This window comes from Zea mays, chromosome 6, assembly GCF_902167145.1.
Source record: "Zea mays cultivar B73 chromosome 6, Zm-B73-REFERENCE-NAM-5.0, whole genome shotgun sequence".
Taxonomy (NCBI): Eukaryota; Viridiplantae; Streptophyta; class Magnoliopsida; order Poales; family Poaceae; genus Zea; species Zea mays.
This window is the reverse complement of record NC_050101.1, coordinates 161928390-161948775: the sequence shown is the minus strand read 5'-3', so window position 1 is coordinate 161948775 and position 20386 is coordinate 161928390. Positions and strand designations below refer to the sequence as shown.

The 20386-nt window shown below is 44.7% G+C and overlaps 1 protein-coding gene and 1 pseudogene across 1 annotated transcript; one reads left to right on the top strand and one right to left on the bottom strand.

Annotated features, from left to right (window-relative positions):
• Window positions 1-11616: 11616 nt before the first annotated feature.
• Window positions 11617-12205, bottom strand: LOC103631552 (uncharacterized; annotated as a pseudogene).
• An 818-nt stretch (window positions 12206-13023) lies between these two features.
• Window positions 13024-18305, top strand: LOC100501660 (Phosphatidylinositol:ceramide inositolphosphotransferase 1). The gene is made up of 12 exons (NM_001196338.1): window positions 13024-13481; window positions 13600-13689; window positions 15390-15476; window positions 15570-15638; window positions 16461-16541; window positions 16627-16698; window positions 16798-16858; window positions 16937-17039; window positions 17144-17239; window positions 17331-17377; window positions 17466-17611; window positions 17897-18305. The coding sequence occupies exons 1-12, from the start codon at window positions 13455-13457 to the stop codon at window positions 17975-17977; spliced, it is 960 nt and encodes a 319-aa protein (NP_001183267.1). The 5' UTR covers window positions 13024-13454; the 3' UTR covers window positions 17978-18305.
• Window positions 18306-20386: the final 2081 nt, after the last annotated feature.

The window sequence follows — 20386 nt, the reverse complement described above, 5'->3', positions numbered from 1 at the left end:
GGCAAGCTCTGTTGCCCTTAGATGGTAGAGGCTTGCCATTTCCTTTTCCTTTTCCTTTACCTTTCTTGTGGAATTTGTTCTTCTTGAATTTGTGAGGTCCAGGAGGATTCTTGAAGTTTTTCTTGAATCCTTTCTTATTCTCAGTCTTATGCACATTGAAATGTACCTCAGGCAGAGGGGCAGACCAAGGAGGGCGCTGCTGAGCATTCTTTAGAAGAAGCTCATGATGCTTTTCTGCTTGGGTCAATGTGTGCATGAGTTGAGAATATCTCTGGAAATTACTAGAGCGATACTGCTGATGCAATATCCTGTCCTCTGGAAGCATGGTAGATAGAGTCTTCTCTATCTTGTCTGCTTCAGAGGGCTCTTTCTCACAAAATTTCAATTTAGAACAAATGCTATGAAGAGCATGGTTATATTCTGCAACAGATTTAAAATCTTGCAGACGAAGGTGGTTCCACTCATGGTTGGCTGACGGCCATATGAGCTCCTTTTGCTGTTCATAGCGCTCTTTGAGAGATTTCCACAAGTTATGAGGGCATCTCTCCATAAGGTACTCTTGTTTAAGGTCCTTATGGATGTAAAGCCTCAGAAGGAAAAGTGTTGTGTTCTTTTTAACATCATTCACTGGATCAGTACCAGTGATGGGTGCTGCTATTGCATCAATGATCCCACGAGAAGCAAAAGTTATTTCAATATCTGAAGCCCAAGTTGGGTAGTTATGCCCATCAAGGGCGAGTTCCTCGAACTCTTTGGTTGACATGTTCCTACAGTCATTACCATGGACATCCATTAATTTACACATAAATTAATAGTCACAATGGTGATGTTGTAAGCTCAATATGCAAAATTACATAGGTAATGAGTTTCTTGAAGGTTCCAAACCTTCCCATTGAATAAATACTTTGAATTTTAGTAAGCATAGTATAGATAATCCTCAAATTAATGAGGTAGATCTAGTAGTGGGCAAGAAACTTGCTGCCTAAAAGCACGGTCTCTGGGCTGATAAGTTCACGGATGAACAAACCGCAGCCAATGCTTAGGTCTCCACTACCCATGCTCTACTAATTATCAAAGTAAAATTCAATAACTCCATATCCTGTTATTTTGGATAGCACGTGTAGGTAATCATCCCGAGGGATGTAGACCTCATAGAGATAGGCATTCCAAATGCTGCCACAAGCACGGTCTCTGGGCTACTAAATTCTAAAAGAATTTAGTGCAGCCAATGCTTAGGACTCTATCTCCTTATGCTCTTAATCCAAAATAATGTAATTTCATTTTTGCATAAGTTTTATTAAGTCTGAACTTAATAAATGCTATATTTATATGCAAACATAAATGAATGCGTAAATCATAGCTAGTAGAGATCTGTGAATTATTAATGTAAAACAAACAATAATTCACGAACTAAAATCTGCTATATTTACAATAAAACAGATATGTCTTTACAATATATGCAGTCTAAATCACGAATTTAGACGTCTAAGATAACTGTGAACTGAAAATGCATATAAAACAGAGTCTTATACAGAAATTCAGAATTTAAAATGGTAAAACAGGCCATTTTTGCTCCTGAAAAGCAGCCCAGGCGGCCTGCCAGGCGGGCCTGGCAGCGGCCAGAAGGCCTGCACGCCGGCCCAGCCTAGCTGGCCGGCCCAGGCGGCCCAACAGGGAGCCAGAAAGCCCATTATATTAAGGACGGCTAGGGTTTCAAAGGAAACCCTAACCGCCCAAACCTTCAGCCGCCGTCGCCCACAGGGGCTATTGCCAGCCGCCGCCAGGGAGCAGGATGCTCCCAGCCGCCACCAGGCTCCAGGAGGGAGCTGTCGCGCCAAGGGGAAAAAGGGCCTGCGGGCCCTCCCGCGCCGGTCTCTGCGCCGCGCCTGTGCTCGGTGGAAGCCAGGCCGAGCGCCTGGAGCTCGCCGGTTCGCCTGGCCGGCCGGGTGCCGTGCGCGCCCAAGATCTGGAGCCGCAGGAGGCCGCGCCGAGCTCGCCTTGGCGGGCCGCGCCGAGTGCCGCCGCTGGTGGCCCGGTTTGGCAGCCTCGCCGAGCGCCGCCACGGGGGCCACACGATCCACTCGGAGCCGCGCCGGGGTCGGTGGGCCCGCCTGCTCGCCGGGGGCCTTTCGCGCCCGTGCTCTGGAGCCGCGCGCGCCCGCCTGGGCTTCTCTCGCGCCAGGGCAGGACCGGCTGCGCTCCGCAGAGCGCGCTCGCGCCGGGTTCGCCGCGCTGTTCCCCACCCCCCTCCCCCCAAACGGCCGACGTGGCGGCCGGGTCGAGGGCCATTAGGCCCTCCGATTGGAGGAGGAAGATGAGGCCACCCCCTTGGGTGATGGCCGGTGAAGATGATGCGGCCTCTCGGGGCATCAACAGCGCGAGCAGGCTGCCCACGACGGGCAACGATGGTCCCGACGACCACGGGCGCCGGTGGAGATGGCGAACGACGAGCAACTGCCGCTGCAGTGGGCGGAGGCGGTGGTGGTGCCTCCAAATCGACATCCATTGGGGCCGATGCAGACGACCCCGCATCAAACACCGGCGCCGGTGGCGACGGGGATGCAGTGGGGAGTCCACACTCCACCACTGGCAGCGGAACCACCGCTGTCCATCCATGGAGAACGCAGAAGTGCACATTTTGCACTTGCACACGGCGTTCAGGGATCGCGTGCACCGGTGGAAGCGCTGCGGCTTGCCCAACGGTGAACGCTTCCAACATCGCATCATCAACAATGTGAAGAACTTCGCGCATACGGCGTATGCGCATGGAAACGGTATGCTCCATACCTTGCTGTTGATGTGTAGATCGATCTTGCTGTTCTTGTCAAGAACAGCGTGTTCTTCTTCTCCTCTGATTTTCCCTTGAGGCAGTGCTGATAACGTGTTGCGCTCTATTGCAGTGCTCAGTGGCAAAATGGAGAAGACAGAGACAAATGACAGGGATGTCTGTTTATTGAAGAGATCTCCCTATATATATACATGTGCACAAAGGGCACTTAACCCTTGGATCAAATAACTGTAGGATCAACGGTGGGATGGGTCTTGATCATATTACATTGTTTTGTAACAGGATCTGGGCCTCTACTACTAGTACCCTCTCCCCCCGGCGGGCCCCCAGCCAACCGCCTGCGCGCACTAGGGGCAAGTTTGCGTCCGGATCCTCTCGAGTGCGTCCATCCAGCGCTTTGCACTTGTTGGTCTCTACTCTAGCCGGACCGCCGGAGCAACTGCTCTGCGTCCAAAAGATGTGACGAAACAGCTTTGTATGGCTGGCTGAGTGTGAGTGGACACATCAGATTCTACAGCTACAAAGCGAATATCTTCCTCTTTTCCCCCCTGCAGACGGCAGGTCTTAGAATATTTTTTGTTTTATCTGGAACTCTGGATACATTTAGAATTTACACTATAAAAATTAATGATCAGATTGAATTAGGATTATACTCTACTAGTTACATGCCCGTGCGTTGCGACGGAAGTCAAAAATAGATACAGATCAATAGACATCACTATGATATACAAAATCCAGACAAGTACATAACTTCTGTTCATAATCGTTTGTGATGGACGTCAAATACCAAAATCGACTATAGGAAATGTTGGGTCCATTTCTCTTTCACAAACTATGTCCTTAACAAAGTTTCAAGTCACATGCACTACATGAGAAAAAATAAGTTACCACAGAAAAAGATGGTACAAGCATTATGTCATTGTAGACCTTATACTCGGACAAGAACAGCACAAGAGAAGCAGAATAAAGCTACACGACCAAGATCCAGAAGTAGACAATCCTCGTCAGGCTTCCACCAAAAAGTCGATCACTATACCAAACTTTTAATTCTCTGTATTATCATTCTCATCTTCCACTTGATCGACCACACGAGCATCCAACTTAACGTTCGCTGCCCTGACCAGCAGCTTTGCACCTTCTTGAATCAAGCCCTGGTATTATTGGCTGCCCTAACTATTGAACTATGAAGAAGGGTGACGTGACTTCTGTCTCCTTTGGCCCTCTCACGATCATAAAGTATTATTGGCTTCAGTGATGCCGTCCAACCACACATCATTCCAGAAATCAACAAGTTTAATACTATTGTATTCTCGTGTCAAGGTTATGACAAGAACAACGAATGGACGCCCCCTAATTAAACCCAACTGCAACGATCGAGGACATTCTAACTGTTTTCATGCCAGTTAATCCATTTTACATCAAGCAGGTACAGGAACTGATGCCTTAATGGAGGTATCTCGTGGTTTGTTTGTCAGCCAACTGGGAAGCCAAGAAACCTGTTGATCAGGGCGACGACTGGCTTGTCATCCCCTGGCTCGTAAGGAACCAGCGTCTCCAGGTCCATCGCCCAGATGGTCTCTCCCAGTGTTTGTGGGTGTGCGCAGAAGAGGTGCTTCCTTTCAGCCAATTCTTCTGCTAGTTCTCTATGGTGATTGTCCATCAAATCCTCGTTTACAACGACGATAAGCGGTTTGCCGAGCTGCAACGTCTCAAATATGCTTACTGAACCTGCCAGTGCCAACTCTTGAGAGACAAAACAATAAATAGAATTGGCACACAAGATATTTCAAACAAAAGACTTTGTCGATCGCAAGGTTGGTCTGGCTTTAAAGCTTGCTGATCATTTTGAGCATCACGAACCTGAAACAAAAAAACTCATGCTGCCTGGAAGTTTTGATTCACTGCTGCAGAATAGTCCTTATGCAGAGTATTCCCGAACTCCAGCAGCGTCGCTTGGTGCTTTTCGGTGGGTTGCCCGTCTAGGTATTCCACCTCGACTTCGTGGTGGAGCAGTACCATGTCCTGAATGTACAGCAACAGTTATCCGAGGAAAGCTATTGATTCGATTTAATCTATTTTGTGAACATGAAGTAAAAAAAGGCAGTATGAGATATGGTTGTTGACCAGAGTGTGGAAATAAGTTTGGATTCACAATTTCACATTAATCGCAACCTACTGCAAATCTACAAGGAATCAAAAGTGTGTTTTTGTATCTGAGTTTTGTCCCTTCCAAATTTATACAACTGAACTGATTAAGGCAACTGCAAAGAATAAATTAGTAGGTTGAATCTCTTATGATTTTAGAAAGAAAGAACTGTAGTATGGATATTTTAGCAGCTACATGCAACACATGAGGCATAAGACAAGCCTCACCTGCTCATTATGGCCATAAGCCATCCTCTGTTCCATTCGTTGGCAAATCACATCAAATGGGCTTGAACAACCCGTAGGAATTTGAGTCTCTTCGTACAGTCCCAAGAACCTGCTCGTGCATGATTGTGTTTTGTCAGTTCTAAAATACAACTACATCATTCATGTTTCATGTTTCTAGTATTCCTAAATCATTCTTTGACAGGGGGTTCTTTAACATATTAACTTGATGTCGTTATTTATATTGCACTACAACAGTTCATAAAAGATGTGGATTTTGTAGCACGGGATCAGGACTAACTTGATGGTTTTGACTGTCTTAACAGCTATTTCCATATCTTTGCAATGCCCCAACTTCAGCAGTCTGGCAATCAATTCATCATCATATCCACCAGAGGCTTCAATATCAAAGTCTGTGTTAGTTGTGGAGATATTATTAAGTAGTTCATCAAGGAAACCCTTATGTGTTGGGCGATTAGTATCTTCCAATAGTGGATGATTTGCATCATCAAAGAACCCAATTTTCGTCAGGGTTGCCATTATCTAACTAAAACCTGCACATGTGCAGCAAAATGGCAAATGGAAATCGGACTTGCAATGCAAAGGAACGCCTCAGTGAAGCAAAAGGTATGCAGATGCTTACCTTCGTAACGAAGAGTAGCCCTGTATATGGTAGACGCTTCTTTGGAGATACCATAAAGGTCTCCATATATCAAGGAATTCCGATTCGGCAAGTGTTCCAGAGCAAAAGCTGGAAGCTCTGGTAGTCTGAGCCTCTTTGCTGATTCATACAAGTTATGACCTATAGGAGTGGTAAGTAAATCACTCAAGAGCTGTGTGGAGTACTCCATTGTTTCAACATACCATTAGATTCCAAGGGAAATCGAAGTTAGACCAAATGGTGGTACTGTCTGCGTATCTAGCAAATCTACATGCATGTGAAAGTAATTTATGTCATTAATATGGTTGAAATAATAGAAATAGGTCTTAAACAGTTATATATCTTTAAATAGCTGCAAGCTGGCAATATTATTTCTGCCAATGGTATTTGAACCTCATTCTTTGCATGTTTGCAGGAACTCCAGAATTGATGTGGCATGAATAGGCTGCAATGGTCACTTAGAAGGGTTACATGGAACATATGTTGGCACTGAATATAAAAATAATCGACTCGACATATTCGTGATGCATGATATATAAAGTTCATGCAAATAAAAAAAATACAGGGCAAGAACCGAAGGAGCGAGCAGGATCACAGTGAGCTATGGGAAGGGTCCGGACCTCAAGGGCTTGCAGCAGCACGGGCCGCTGACGGTCCTCCACACCGACATGGACGAGGAAGGGAGCTTCGACGCCGTTGTCGTCCGCTGCGACTACGCCTTCCTCAATGGGCTTGCAGCACATTCTTCCTTTGGTTAGAGATAGAAAGTGCTAAAGCTTCTGTACAAAAAATTCAATCAGCACTTAAAGAGCAGGAAAAAATTCTCAAAGAACTGGGAAGTAGGTTAGTGATTTCTAGAGATTGAATAGAGCTCTGCCCCTCTGGTTTCTTCAAAACTATTGCGGCGCCTTTATACTATTCCTAGATCACTTTGAATACATGGGCTAAGATACGAAACCACCTCCTCCCATGGAAAATTAAGAACTCCTCTGAGCTCAGGTTACCATCACAGTTAGCATCAAATACATGGAAAATTATGTCCACTACTTTGTCAGTCAAGTCCACTCCACAAACCTATAAAGCAAACAATATGAAATTAATAAGAAAACAGATATAATATTTGTGAATAACTGGAGCATGTAAGCTATAAACAAATCGGCTAGCTAGCAGCCTAGGGCATAACTGTACATACACCTGAATCCCCAAGCGCCATTATTCTCCACACTCCTGCTATATCTTTTTTGTCGTCATTTGTTGCAAGTCTTCACGCATCAGGATCAGTAGCAGCTCATGACAGCGGATCTGAACTGCCACTATAGCTCCACCTGCACATGCCTCCCTCCCAAATCCGTAGCAAGTCTGTCGGGAGAAAGGTTGATAACAAACAAACATTAGTCACCTTCAATCAGTATCCACCACCATTTAAATCTCAGAAAAAGGGAAAAAAGGTTTCGAAAAATCTATTCGCGTGTAGTTTCCCAAGTTCGGTACGACGCTTCATCACTCAATAGCCAATGCGGTGCTCTACATCGCTACCAGGACACAAATTGGTATTTTCGTGTGATTTTAGAAAAAAAGTATAATTGAAAAGTATCTAAAATCACAAGAGATGGTGTATGTATAATTATAGTCATTAGATATGTGTTTATTTTCTGTTATTTTCTTATGAACCAAGATCAAAATTAACACATAATGTGTATATATCAGAAACGGAAAATGAATCTAGTTTAGTTTGTGCAGGATGATGGAGTAGTTCGGTATGTTGTATCGGCAGGGGATTGATGATCGACTGACCTGTCGAAAAATCAGGCACGCCTATCTCGAAGCAGCATGACAGGAAGTCTGATGGCGATGCCGAAGAGGCTGCGATATGTGAGGAGCGCCAAGGTTTGTTGAATGGACTACAATTCCAATTACGGGATAACAGTAAAAAAACATACACACCCGTTGCGACCTAAAGAATGGTCGGTTGGGTGGGGAGGGGGAGGATTGTACCTTGCTGTTGCGCTGGAACGAGAAGCGTAGCTCAGGGTCGATCAACTCCTCGTCAAAGTCATCGACGGCGAGCTCGAGATCCTGGTGGCGGCCGTGGGGCACGCTCATGGTGGCAGTCTCACCAAGGTTGTGTCCTTGCAGGTGACGCTCACCTTCCCCTCGTGGCTCCGCCAGGCAGCCTCGTCGTCCTCCCTTGCTCTCCTCCTCCTCCACCACCCACCTTAGAGTTCTGCGAGAATCAAAATTAGGATAGGACTATTGCATCTGTAATACTGAATTCAAACAAGAAAACTCACATGTCCAGCCCAAAACGCTTTCTCCTTCTCCAATCAGCTATTACCGCTGATGCTATTGACAGGGCATACACCGTTGCAGCCATTTTCTGCACGAGATGCTGACATGCTGTGTTATCCAGCCAAACATAGCAAACTCAGTTTCACCCGTTTCGTCCCCGGCCACGATGACAAGTTTGTACCTGATCCGATTAAGAACAATTTAGTAACCATAGATGTTTCGATACAGGTCATTAGGTACAAAACCCAAAGAATGAGAAGTATAACTGGGAAGTAAAGCTCAAATAAAAAACATGGAATCTTAGGCACACAACCCAATCCCGAGTATCGACAAAACATCTAAGAAAAAAACAATAGGGAATTCCTCACTATAATTAACAGAGGCACTCGAAGAATAGTGTCCCTAATTATGTTTGCAAGTCTCCATGCTACAACGGTCAAGCTAATCAGAACATTCAACCGGTAAAGTATTGCCTTCATAGTTCAGAGGGGACGTGACATATTGTTGGGCTAATGGGACAAATACAATGCATAAGGAACATGCTACATTTTCACTTTATCTTGATTATAATTGGAACAACCATAGTCTTGACTGTATGCCTGTGTGGCTGTGGTTGTGCGACATACCAACCTGTTGTGGTGGTGCAAATCCTCATGCACCAGCTATTTTTTTACAAGCCTATGGTGTCTCAGTAAACACCACAATCATTTTGCTATCTGGGCACCGGGCAGAGACATTGCTCGAGGCTTCTACATGTCCTAAATTATTTGCTAAAAACACTATTCAGGCATGCTTGTATATATCTAGCATCCAATTATTGATAAAACAACCAAACATAGTTCAACCAATAACCAATTTTAAAAGCAGAAATATCCTGCAATAATTCACTGTTAGGGGCTTAGGAACTTCATAGCCCGAGATTGTGCTGATCCTGGTTGAAGCTTATAAGTTGGCGAAGGAACAATCCAAATAATCCAAGCATGGCAACAACATATAACTTGATATTCTTTTTGACATAGTTTTCCAACACAGACAAGGAAAATGAAATACTTATTACAAATATGACTGGATATTGCTGATAGCAGCAGAGATATAGCAATACCCGAACTAACCTCTCCAACATTGCTAAATGCATAGCAAACTGTCCTGAAAATAGCGAGTCCCATTGCATCGAGTAACCTACATATGTAAAAGTTGCGGCTATCTGGAAGTCAGCACATTGCATCAGATAACCTAGGCTGTAAAATGATTTTTGCTAGTTTCATCTAGTGATGCTTCTAATAAGTAGATTTGCATGCTTATAATTACAGGCAAATAAATGGATGAATGAAACAAACTGAAACTATTTTTTGTTGATTGAAGCACGTGATTGCATGACACAGCACACAAGGCCCAAATGATGCCGGTGTTTAGTACACATGTGTAGCTAATTTGGTTAACATAAACTGGGATGAACAGTTAGCCCACTTGGTCCAACTCTCTTGTATAGACCCAAATACAGTTTTGCCAAGAACTTTTTGTTTATTTTTATCTGTACAGAAACCAATTACAATTCTTTCATGAGTGTTATGTGTCACCTACAGTTGAGTAGGACAAAATTATTTATCATTATGCCACCAAGCAGAAGTACCTGTTAGATATTCTCTGGAGATGCTAATTTAAGACCATTAATTTCAATAAAACAATATGGTGTCAGTGTTCTAGAATTTAATCCAGATCTCAGCCTCCTTATAGCAGCAAGTACATTCATAGTCTGTTGATCGACAAAAATAAATGCAGAAAAATGGCTTAATGTTTGGCCACAGCAGATGAGATAAAACCATAAATGTCGCAAGAAAAGTTAGTTTGTTACCTTGCTAGTACCAGGTACACCATGTATATAAGGCAGCGTCCTAGGCGTTGACCATTGCAGATTGCACATCCTTTACAAATATCAACATCTCCATTTCTCTGAAATCAGACTTTTGGTGGCACCAAACATGCTCAGGAATGTTTTGTATCCCAGTCTTTTGTAGGCCATATATTCTAGCTTTTCTTGAATTCTGTGTGTAAATATTTCATTTTAGTAAAACAATACAAAACAATAGATGAAGAGAGAAGGGTTGTTTGTTACTGGTGCCAATTCATGTGATTGATTCCCTCTAGCAGAAAAAGAAGATGTAAGTTCTTCCTCCTCGTCATACTTTGAATCTTCATCAGTGTCACTGATTTTCATCTCAAGAGTGTCCAAGGTCAAGAATGAAGCTGCAATTTTTTTTCAAAACAGACAGGATAATCTACTATCATTATAACTTTAAAAGTGCCATTTAAATTACATTTGCAATAGATAACTAAAATTAATTGAGTATCCTTGCCTCAACAAACTCCAAAAACTTAAATAGACATGTCACACAACAATTTCCATTCCTCTCGTAATGCCTACTTTCCGTACATGACTAAACATCTCCAGAGCTTGTAATGTGCAGCAATAAACAAGTGCTTAATACATTTAACAGAAGGCACGCGTTCGTCATATCGATAGGTGTCGAACATTCACCTGGGCATGGTGCTGGCGCAACTGCACGATGCGCGCTGGCGAAACTGCATGACGGCAGGCCACTGGTCTGGGTCGGCCTGGGACCAGTCGCAAGCGTCACAGAGGCGGTCGTGCACGGTGAGCTCGACGATGGCTCCGTCTTGCCCGCGTCGTGCTCTCGACGGATGTGGAGGCGGAGGTCGAAGCGCCTGGGGCAGGGCGTGGTGGAGACAAACCTCCTGCATCGCTTCTTCAGGTTGGGCACGTCGAAAAGGGGAGGCAAAACAGGGAGAAAAAATTCATTACCAAATTTAATACATACACATTTTAAAATATTAAATTTGTTTTAACCATTCATATATCCACTTTCATCCTCCTTATATCTAATTCGATTTTAACCTCTAGTATCTTCATCCAAACGCACTCAGAGTAGACAGATGCGGTTCAGTTCAGTTGACTGCATGAAGTCTGCTCATCCGGTCGCCAAGTCAATGTCTCCTGCTTCCCAAGGTATTGCCCAGATCACATATCACAGACAACTGATAGTGTATCCATCGTTGCAAATTTCCAGAAATTTCTGCACATCCAATTGAACTTCTCCACTCCTACAAATATTCCAAAAAAGCACACACAACTACACAACACTACAACAGCTATCAATCTCTTGGAAAAAGAGAAGCAAGAAGAGGAACAAATCTCCTGTCTTGAAGAAACAATCAGTTAATTACACAGTAAGGAAAGAAAGATATAAATGAGACGAGCAGATGTGACCTCCCGCGTGGAGTTCCCTAATACACAATGCAACTAACTGGATGCAGCGGGGAGCGTGAAGAGGTTGGGTTAGTGCTGTTGTGAGGCCGCTCGCTGGGGACGACGGGAACGGACGGGGCTCCCTCCCTGGTTAGTGCTGTTGTGAGGCCGCTCGCTGGGGACGATGGCGTTGGGGAAGAAGAAAATTACCAAAGCAGAAGAAGCCGCGGAACAGGACGAGCCTCACCTGCGCGTCGCCGCGCCGAGGGGGAGGGGGTCGATCGGTCGGGGGCCGTTGGCCAAATCTGCGGTTGCGACGACGCGAGGAGGCGTGAAGGTGGGGTGGGACCGGCCCTTGTACTGGAGCACCGTGTCCAGCCGAGCCGCATCTCCACGCCGAAGCTGCCCGTGTCGTTCTCCGCCCGGAACTCACCCACCTCGGGCCTGGTCAGCTTGATGGGCTTGCCCACGCCGCCGACTCTCACGCTCTGTGTCGCCGTCTTCCGCGCCTTGTGTGCTTGAACCCCGGCACGGACGCAGAGTCGTCGAAGCAGGTGCCGTTGAAGGAGAAGGTCACGGCGAGCGCGCCGTACTCGATGGACCGGTACATGTTGGGGTTTCGGAGCGACACCGTGGCGGTGATGTTGAAGGAGATGGTGGAATTAGACGCCGAGTCGACGGGCGCCAGCACGAACCGCTGCAGCACGGCGGCGTCGGCCGTGGCCTTGGGCGGGAACACCATGCCGAAGGCGAGCACCAGGACGGTGATGAGGCTAGGGTTTTTTGGATCCGAACAGGAGAGGAAAAACAAGGATCGCGAGCGGGTGTGCATGGGGGGGGAGAGAGTGTACGCATCGGACGACAGAGGGCCTCTATGGCGTATCGGACGGTCCAGATCGCTGGAAGGCAGAACATGTCAGAGGCAGCCTACCCCTTAGAGCCTTAATAGGTAGTATAGATTTATATTTATTTTTTAATTAAAATTTATTTAATATCCTACCATTTTTTATAAATAAGCATTTGGATCGTGATCCATTACCACCCATAATTTGACGTTCTCAGAGCAATTTGGTTGATATGTCAGTCATATGTTGGCGTAACTTCATGGCATAGAACTCTGCTACTGCCTACCAAATGGCACTACGCTAGTTCAGAACAATTACAGCGCCCTTCATGCTAAACAACTCTCGCGCGCGCTCTCTCTTTTCCTTCCAGAGACCAAAGGTCCAAAGCGCAGCATGAAACCTGAGCACATGGCTGCCACGCCACTGACCAGAGTTCCTACGACACGAGAGAATATTCCTCACAACCGATTTGAGTATTGGAGCGGACGGAGCTTTGTGGGGGCCTCGGGGGCCCACATGGTTGCCTAGTAGCTAGAAAAAAAAACAGGCACACATGCAGCAGGGCGCCTCACGCAGGCACGCACGTCTCCACGGTTTCTAATCTAATCTAACTGCCCCGTCCCGTGACAAAACGGACGGTTTGGACGCCCGCCCGCCCCACGACCTTCATCAGTCATCACACAGACACACACACCCTCGTAATTTTGCATAAACCCCCCTCGCCACACTCACCGCTTCCCTACCCCGCCCTCTCCAGTCCACTCTCTCCCCTCGTTTCTCTCGATCTCTCCAGCTCTCCCCCCTCTGCCTGCCTCTTCAACTTGTCTCCAGAGTCCAGAACCGCCAGCCGCCGGCCCACTTGCTCCCGAGGGCCGTTCGCCGCCGCCGCCGCTGCCGCTGCCGCTGACTTCTCCTGAGGAGCTAACTGCCTAGGCCGCTTCCCTTGCAGCGCCGCGCCGAGGAGCGGGGGAGACCGAAATTGGCGCGCCTTCGCCGCGCTGCCGCCTCGCCGATTCGACCGACACGTTCCTCTCCCGTTCGGGCAGGCAGGTGCCGATCCCGCGCGCCGGCCTGCGCGGGCGCGGCGGCGCGAGGCGTGATGTGCAGCGGATCGGAGCGCGGGCGTGATCGCGTCTCCGCCGAGTAGAGGCCGGTGAGGCCCGCGGGTGCCGGTGTGCCAGGAGGGTGGGTGGGTGGGGTTGTTGCGCGTGCTGGCGTGCTGCTGCGGACTTGACGATGTACATAGCGCGGGAGACTTCCAAGGTCTCGCTCGCCCTCGATCCGATTCGGAGCCTTTTTCTAGTACCGCTGGACGTGTGTTTTTTTTTGTTGATCGGAGCTGTGGGGGATCTATGAGGTGCTTTTTTTGGGCTCCGTGTAGGTGTGGAGGAAGGTGGCCACGGAGGTATCGGTGGAGCTGCAGCTCCTGCGCGAGAAGTGGGGGCTCCTTCTCGCCGGTCTGATCTTTCAGGTGAGCTGCGCGAGTTTATTGCCCTAGAGTGTCGTCGCTCGTGGAGTTATTAATTTCGTGCGTGCTCTGTTGTTATTAGTTTGTACCGCCTGCGCTTCTGAATTATTAGGCCGTATTAATATTATACTTAACATAACAGGTTACCCCATTTAGTGACTTCTCATGCATTATGTAATGGTTGCTATTTTTGATTCTCAATTTGACGGTATTTTCTTTTCCATATCTGGAGTGTTTAATTTTTTTATTGGCACCATCGCCTCTATGAACCAATGTGCTATATTGCTAGGATTGGTCGTGTGATTTCTATTCTTAGATTTGAGGGTATTCTTATATGTATGTGCATGTTAATGCCAGAAAATTGTATGGTTAAAATTTGTGATTAAGCATTTTATTCAAGCTTTTGCCAGGCTCGAATAGCATTTCTGTGGGTTCTATTGGGTTTTTAGCTCTAGCGTACCCCAACTTGCCTGGGATAGAAGGCATTGTTGTTCTTGTTGTTGATATTGTGTTCTGATAACAAATTGTCACAATGGAATCACACATATACGTTCCCTGCATTGGTGTACCTGCACTTGTCTTCCATTTGTGGACATGTTAAATCTATTCTCTCTGTAATAATTTCCAAACATAAGCTTCTGCGCTCTTTTTGACGATATGTGTTTGTTTCATTGTAGCACGTCACCACTAATTTAGGTTTTTTTCTTCTTTTGCCTCATAAGCCATCAAGTTCCGCATGAAAAAACAGTCTTGCTCTATTTGTTGCGAAAATATCCTTGGACTTAACCTATTATTAGAATGCATTAGTCAAACTCGCCTTCAGAGTTCAGTCTAGTGGCGTTGTACTTCTATTTCAACAAACTGCATAAGTATATGATTATCTATCAGTGCCTTCTTTGACCCTGACTAAGCATTGTGTATCTCTTAGCACCCTAGTTTTTGGTGCCAGCTTTGGTTCTACATTGGTTATCAATGATCCAAGGATTTGAAAGCTGCTGTTTTACACTTTACTGAAAATAACATTTACAAAATCTCACCATGCGTTGTTATTCTTGACTTCTGCTGTTTCACAATCGGAAATCGAAGTCCATATGGTTAGCATGTTTATAAACACAGGCTGATTATTACTTTACTTCATGAGCAAATAATGCATTTTTATGGTTAATTATTTCTTCCCTAAAACTCTGCAGGTTGTCTTTTCCTGACACTCCCTCTGTTCTTTTTTGTATGTCACATTAGTTTTGTCATAATTCAAACATCACTATCTTTGACCATTCCATTAAAAAATCTTAGTCTCAGAACACATAAATTACAACAACAACAAGACCTTTTAGTCTCAAGCAAATTGGGATAGGATAGAGTTAAACCCAACAGAAACCACAAGTCAAAGTTCAAGGCTAAATCTTTGGGTATATTCTATTATTTCAGATTATGACATTTCTGTAATGAATCTAAAAACATAAATCCTATATCTTGAATCTCTCTATTTTTTTTTTGAAAGCAATAGTCAAAGATACAAATGTTTGCCTCAGGACAAAGTTAATGCGACATGTAAATAAAGACAGGGAGTCTGACGAAAGTTTTATATTCTTCACTTTTTGTTTGCGTATTTAGCTATCTAGGATTACTTATTCAACTATGTTTCTCAGTTGTTTAATGGATTACTGTGGAGATTCATATACAATAATTTTACCTATAAATAGTATATTCATGGATTAGCTGCTCGAGGAGTGCATTATTTGCATCGACCTGGACCACTGCTCCAGGACTTGGGATTTATGGCCCTTCCAGTAAGTGAATTGCTTCATTTCTTTTTATATCGGTTAGAGGGTAGTTAGTAGAAACTCACTAACCAGTTTGGCATTATTGAAATTTTTTATTAGGAGCTCGGGCAAGACAAAGGTTATCTTAGTGAGACTATATTTTCTTCCATCTTCATCTCCTTTGTGTTGGTAGGTAACGCTTGCTGTTTTTTCTATTTGATTGCTCATGTTTGTCCTTTACTCTGTTTAACCTTCTTATATGCATATGTTCTCGAGAATTTGTTCTTTCTCAACTGCTAAGATAATGGTTCAAACTAAGTATGAGTTCAAACTAAATATGAACTGAAAAGCAAACACTGGTGGCATGTTGTATGGTATAAAAGTTAGCTCTGAGAATAATCTCTTCTCTACTATATAAAGCACCAGTCCACGGTTTTCACCGTCATCGTGCCCCCACATTTAAATACTAAAAAGCTAAAATTATGCACAAATGGAGATTGGAACCATGATTGTTGGCTCCAAAACCACATTCACACCCACCTAACCAACAAAACACACATATCTCTGTGTCTTATACTCTATACTGAAGCATAAATAAAAACCGTAGCAACATACATACACTTTACTTTGCTAGTAAAAAAAAGAGTTACACAGTTGTTGACATGATTGCTTTGAAAGGAATCTGATTGTATTCTATTATTGTGGTCATTCAGTGTATATAATTTGGGTCTTTTGGGTAATGGATCAATGTCAACTTATCACATTGAATTTTCTTTTGTATTTGATTGCCATTTCTTGAGTTTAACATCTTTAATACCAGTAGAACTAAAAAATATGTATCATAAAAAATGTTTGCCGAAAATATTAACTAATGCTGTTCATAGCATCAGTCTGTTTGACATTCTTTTGATCATGAGATCTGTACCTCCTTTCTTTTGGGCATTTTCTGTGACTTGAACCATCTATACCATATCAAGCTTGATCTCAGAACATGATTATCTTTATGTGCAGTGGACATTCCATCCTTTTATTTATCACAGCAAACGTTTCTATACTGTCCTAATCTGGCGCAGGGTGCTTGCTTTTTTAGTTGTAAGTATGATGTTCCTAGTTTTCGTCTATATGTTTGATATGTTTGCCCTGAAATCCTTACCGCCTTTCATGTTTTTTAATCTAGGCTTCACAATTTTTAAGGATTATTACATTCTATTCGACCCAGCTCCCAGGTCCAAATTATCATTGTCGTGAGGTAACATTTTCGTTTGATTTTTATGCTCTGTTCTGGATTGCAGCTTGCGAACACATGCCAGTCTGTCATATATGAAGTCACATAGCATTATCTCTGTAGGGCTCAAAACTGGCAACTCTTCCACCACCCAATAGTGTACTTGAAGTGCTCCTGATTAACTGTAAGTCTATTTTGTTGGTCGGCAGATTCTGTATCGCATTCTCTCTGATAAACCAGCAATTTGAATCTCCCTTTCCAGTTCCTCGTGGGGTACTTTTTGGTTGTGGTGATTTGATATTTTCATCTCACATGATTTTCACTCTGGTTTTCGTTCGAACTTACCAAAAATATGGTTCGAAAAGGTAATTGTGTTTTGCACTTATCTTTTTGTTTGAACCCTATCAAGTTCCGACTGTCTCTTGTGGGTATCCCTGAAATGAAGCTGAACTATGTGTATTGTGTTCAGGTTTATTAAGTTCCTTGCTTGGTTCATGGCTATAATTCAGAGTCTCCTTATAATTGCTTCTCGCAAGCACTACTCGGTCGATGTTGTTGTTGCGTGGTATTTTAACTTCTCTCTCACTTATCTGTTCTGTCATTCTGTGGGGTACTGCCTTGCTGCTAAACTGTTTTTTTCTTCTTCCATAATGCAGGTACACTGTAAACTTAGTAGTATTCTTTGTCGACAACAAGCTGCCAGGTGCTGGTTTGTGTCATATTAGGACTTGTGATTTATGTGTCACCTTGGTAGGTACTTCTTTTAACAGGGCTTGTTGGCGTTTCTGCAGAAATGCCGGATCGGACGAGTGGACTACATTTGCTTCCATTAAGCTCCAAAGAAAAAGAGGGCAGGCAGAAGGAGGAGAAAGACAGTAAACTGAAGGACGAGTTCCACAAGTTACTGAATGGGAACCATGCGGATCCTACTGATCGGGTAATGTAGAATTTATGCTAACAACTCTTTTACCTGGCAACCCTATTCATCCTATCTGGATCTGCATAGCCATCTCTGTCACAACTGCATTAGAGTGCTAATTGTTGAGCTTTGTTTGATCGCCAGTAACCCTGTTCTTAAGGATCTAATAGTCTAATTGCTTCGAAACCTATGGTGAATCTCTTCCATCGAGGCATTGCTGCCTGTATGTGTTGCGCAATGCTATGTCCTATCGCGGTACACAATGCATGTACTTAACCTAACGTGCGTGTTCCTGACTTTCAGCGACAGCGGGCACAGATGAACGGGAGGCACGACGAAGACATCAATCACGCGCTCTCCGAGGCCACTGCCAACGGCACGTAAGGGCCCGTCGGCATCTGCTTTTCACCGGGGGCTTTGTCCTTGGCGCTCGGAGGAGAATCCTCGCGGGGGTCGAGAAAACCTGCCTGGTGTGGTGCCCCGGCCGCCTTTTTCTGAATTATGAAGCTGTCCGAGATTCCAGCGATCCAGCCATTCACATCATGCATCTTCCTGAACCGCTGTTGCGTTGCGTTGCGCAAGAATCAGAATCTCGTGGCGTTCCTCGGTACAGTTTGCACCATACTTCATTGCAATGACATTTATCAGAAAGGCACGGTGGGGAAATGATCTTGTACATACTGATCCGCTAAAACATGCGTGCATTCGCCTCGGCCCTGCACCTCGATGAGCGCCGATGCTCGATGGCTGGAGCCTGAAGTGTGCAGGTCGCTGTTGCTTCGTGCCAACGCACCCATAAACTTGTTTCATGCGGCGCTGAATAGAGGTCTGAGCTGAGCAGCCACGACCACGAGACGTCACGTTAGGCCAAGCGACAGCGCGGGGTGGCCTGCACGTGCGTTCTGTTCTGTTGCGTTGCGTATGCGGCGGTGCTGGGGCTGCGAGCAGGCGTCGATCGGCGCATGTTGTGACCTGTGGTGGCGCTTGCGCGTGATCTGTGGGAGTGTGGGAGCTGCGAAAGCCGTGGGAAGCGTGCCTCGAGCGCCATCGAGTGCGTGTGCGGCAGTGGGACTGCCTGTTTTTCTCTGACGATTTTTTTAAAATCGATTTTTTCCACTATATATGCGACGATTTCTTAAATTCGTTTTTTGACGTTGCTTTAGTAAAATTGCGGTTAGAACTACAGTATTATGCTCTAGCAGACCCCGAACTTCAAGATTTAGATGATCTTCGCTGTGACGCGTGCTGGGCAACATTCAATCGGTGTCCGGTACTGCAACCCAGCTGGTTGGCTGATGTATCTATCCTTCACGAACCGCAGCAGTCATCACTCATCACCGTGAGTAAAGCCGTGCTGCATTCAAGTCGTTGCATGGAACCAGCATAGCGCCAATATGGTCCGGTGCCTGTACATATCTATTGCTAGACTAGATTCTTGGACGATCTACTGCGGTGTGACGTGTTCCTGATCGAATGATCTGCTGGCAGCGCATGAGGACGAGCCAGTTTTATTAATCTGGAGTTGTTCCACATGCTATGGCAGCAGACCGTCCGATCTTTGGACTCCGTCCCGGGTTCTAGCGATGCAGGTATAGTTTTCGGGACCAATTCTTTTCCCATAGCACCATAGACAAAAAAAAATGCAAAATATTTACGGTCGGTTGGGCAAGCACTCTATGGACTTCTCCAATGAGGATATAACTCCAGATTGGGCTTAAGTTTGGGATTTGGATTGAATTACTCTTTAGTACATTTTGGTTTGGTTTCTGCCTCCCTGTAAAAAAAGCAAAATTGATTGTTTCTTTTTTTTTCTTTTTACTCCAGATCATGCTTTTATGTATAACATGGTAACCCCACCTGTTAGCCTATATCTTATCCTTGTCCTCCCTCCTCATGGCTATACATCCTTGCCACTGAACTCCTTATGTATAACTTTCTTTCACATAGTTAACAGTCTCCCAACAAGAATAAAAGCATCTAGGCCTTCGTGTTGTGGTGATTAATGGCAACATATGATTATTATGACTAATGTATTTTTTTTGCAGAGGCAAATTTGAGTTAGGTCACAATGATAAAAAAATAGTTTTCGATGATTGTTTGACAATGAACTAACGAGGTATGTCACGAGATCGAAAGTTAAAGGTTGGAGCACAAGAGATACGAGGATTTAGATAGGTTCGGGCTCTCAATGTAAGATAATATCTTACGTCACGTATGTGGTGGATTTGTTGTATCTTGATCTTCAGGTTGTTCCCTTGTACCTCCTTTTATATCCTAAGGAGCGACAACAGTTACATGGAAGGTACTAAATCAGCTATCAAGTTCACAAAGGTACCGAGTCGGTTACCACGTTGTACATGAATCCAATTTTATGTGTATATGTTTACCTCTTATTCAGTTGAGATTCTTTCCATATCTATGCTTTTGGAAGCTTCTTCTCTATGGACTTCTCCCATGGGCTCATAGTCGAGTCTATGGGACCATCCGCTCGAACTTTTCTTTATTAGGCTCGGTCTGGTACCCATAGTACATATCATTAATAGTAGCCCTTGAGTCTCATTTTGTTAAGTCCTTGAGGCAGACAAACGAGACTTTTCTTGTGAATCTTGACAAGAAGTCTTAAAGTCTTCAATCCTTTATTAGAAAGACACCAAAAGGAACCCTTCACAAGGGTAACTTCTATCTTGAGTAAATTGGGGAATCCTCTCTCAAACTTGAATCATCATGACCAAGTAAATCTGTCTTTGGTTGAGTCCTTGACTCACTTTAGTAGCCCACAAGCCCATAAACTCA

Excerpts from the sequence above, each read along its gene's own strand:
- LOC100501660 (NM_001196338.1), top strand. The coding sequence starts at position 13,455 with ATGTACATAGCGCGGGAGACTTCCAAG. Across the intron at positions 15,639-16,460 it reads TCTTCATCTCCTTTGTGTTG|TGGACATTCCATCCTTTTAT; the intron begins GTAGGTAACGCT and ends CTTTATGTGCAG. Across the intron at positions 17,612-17,896 it reads ATGCGGATCCTACTGATCGG|CGACAGCGGGCACAGATGAA; the intron begins GTAATGTAGAAT and ends CCTGACTTTCAG.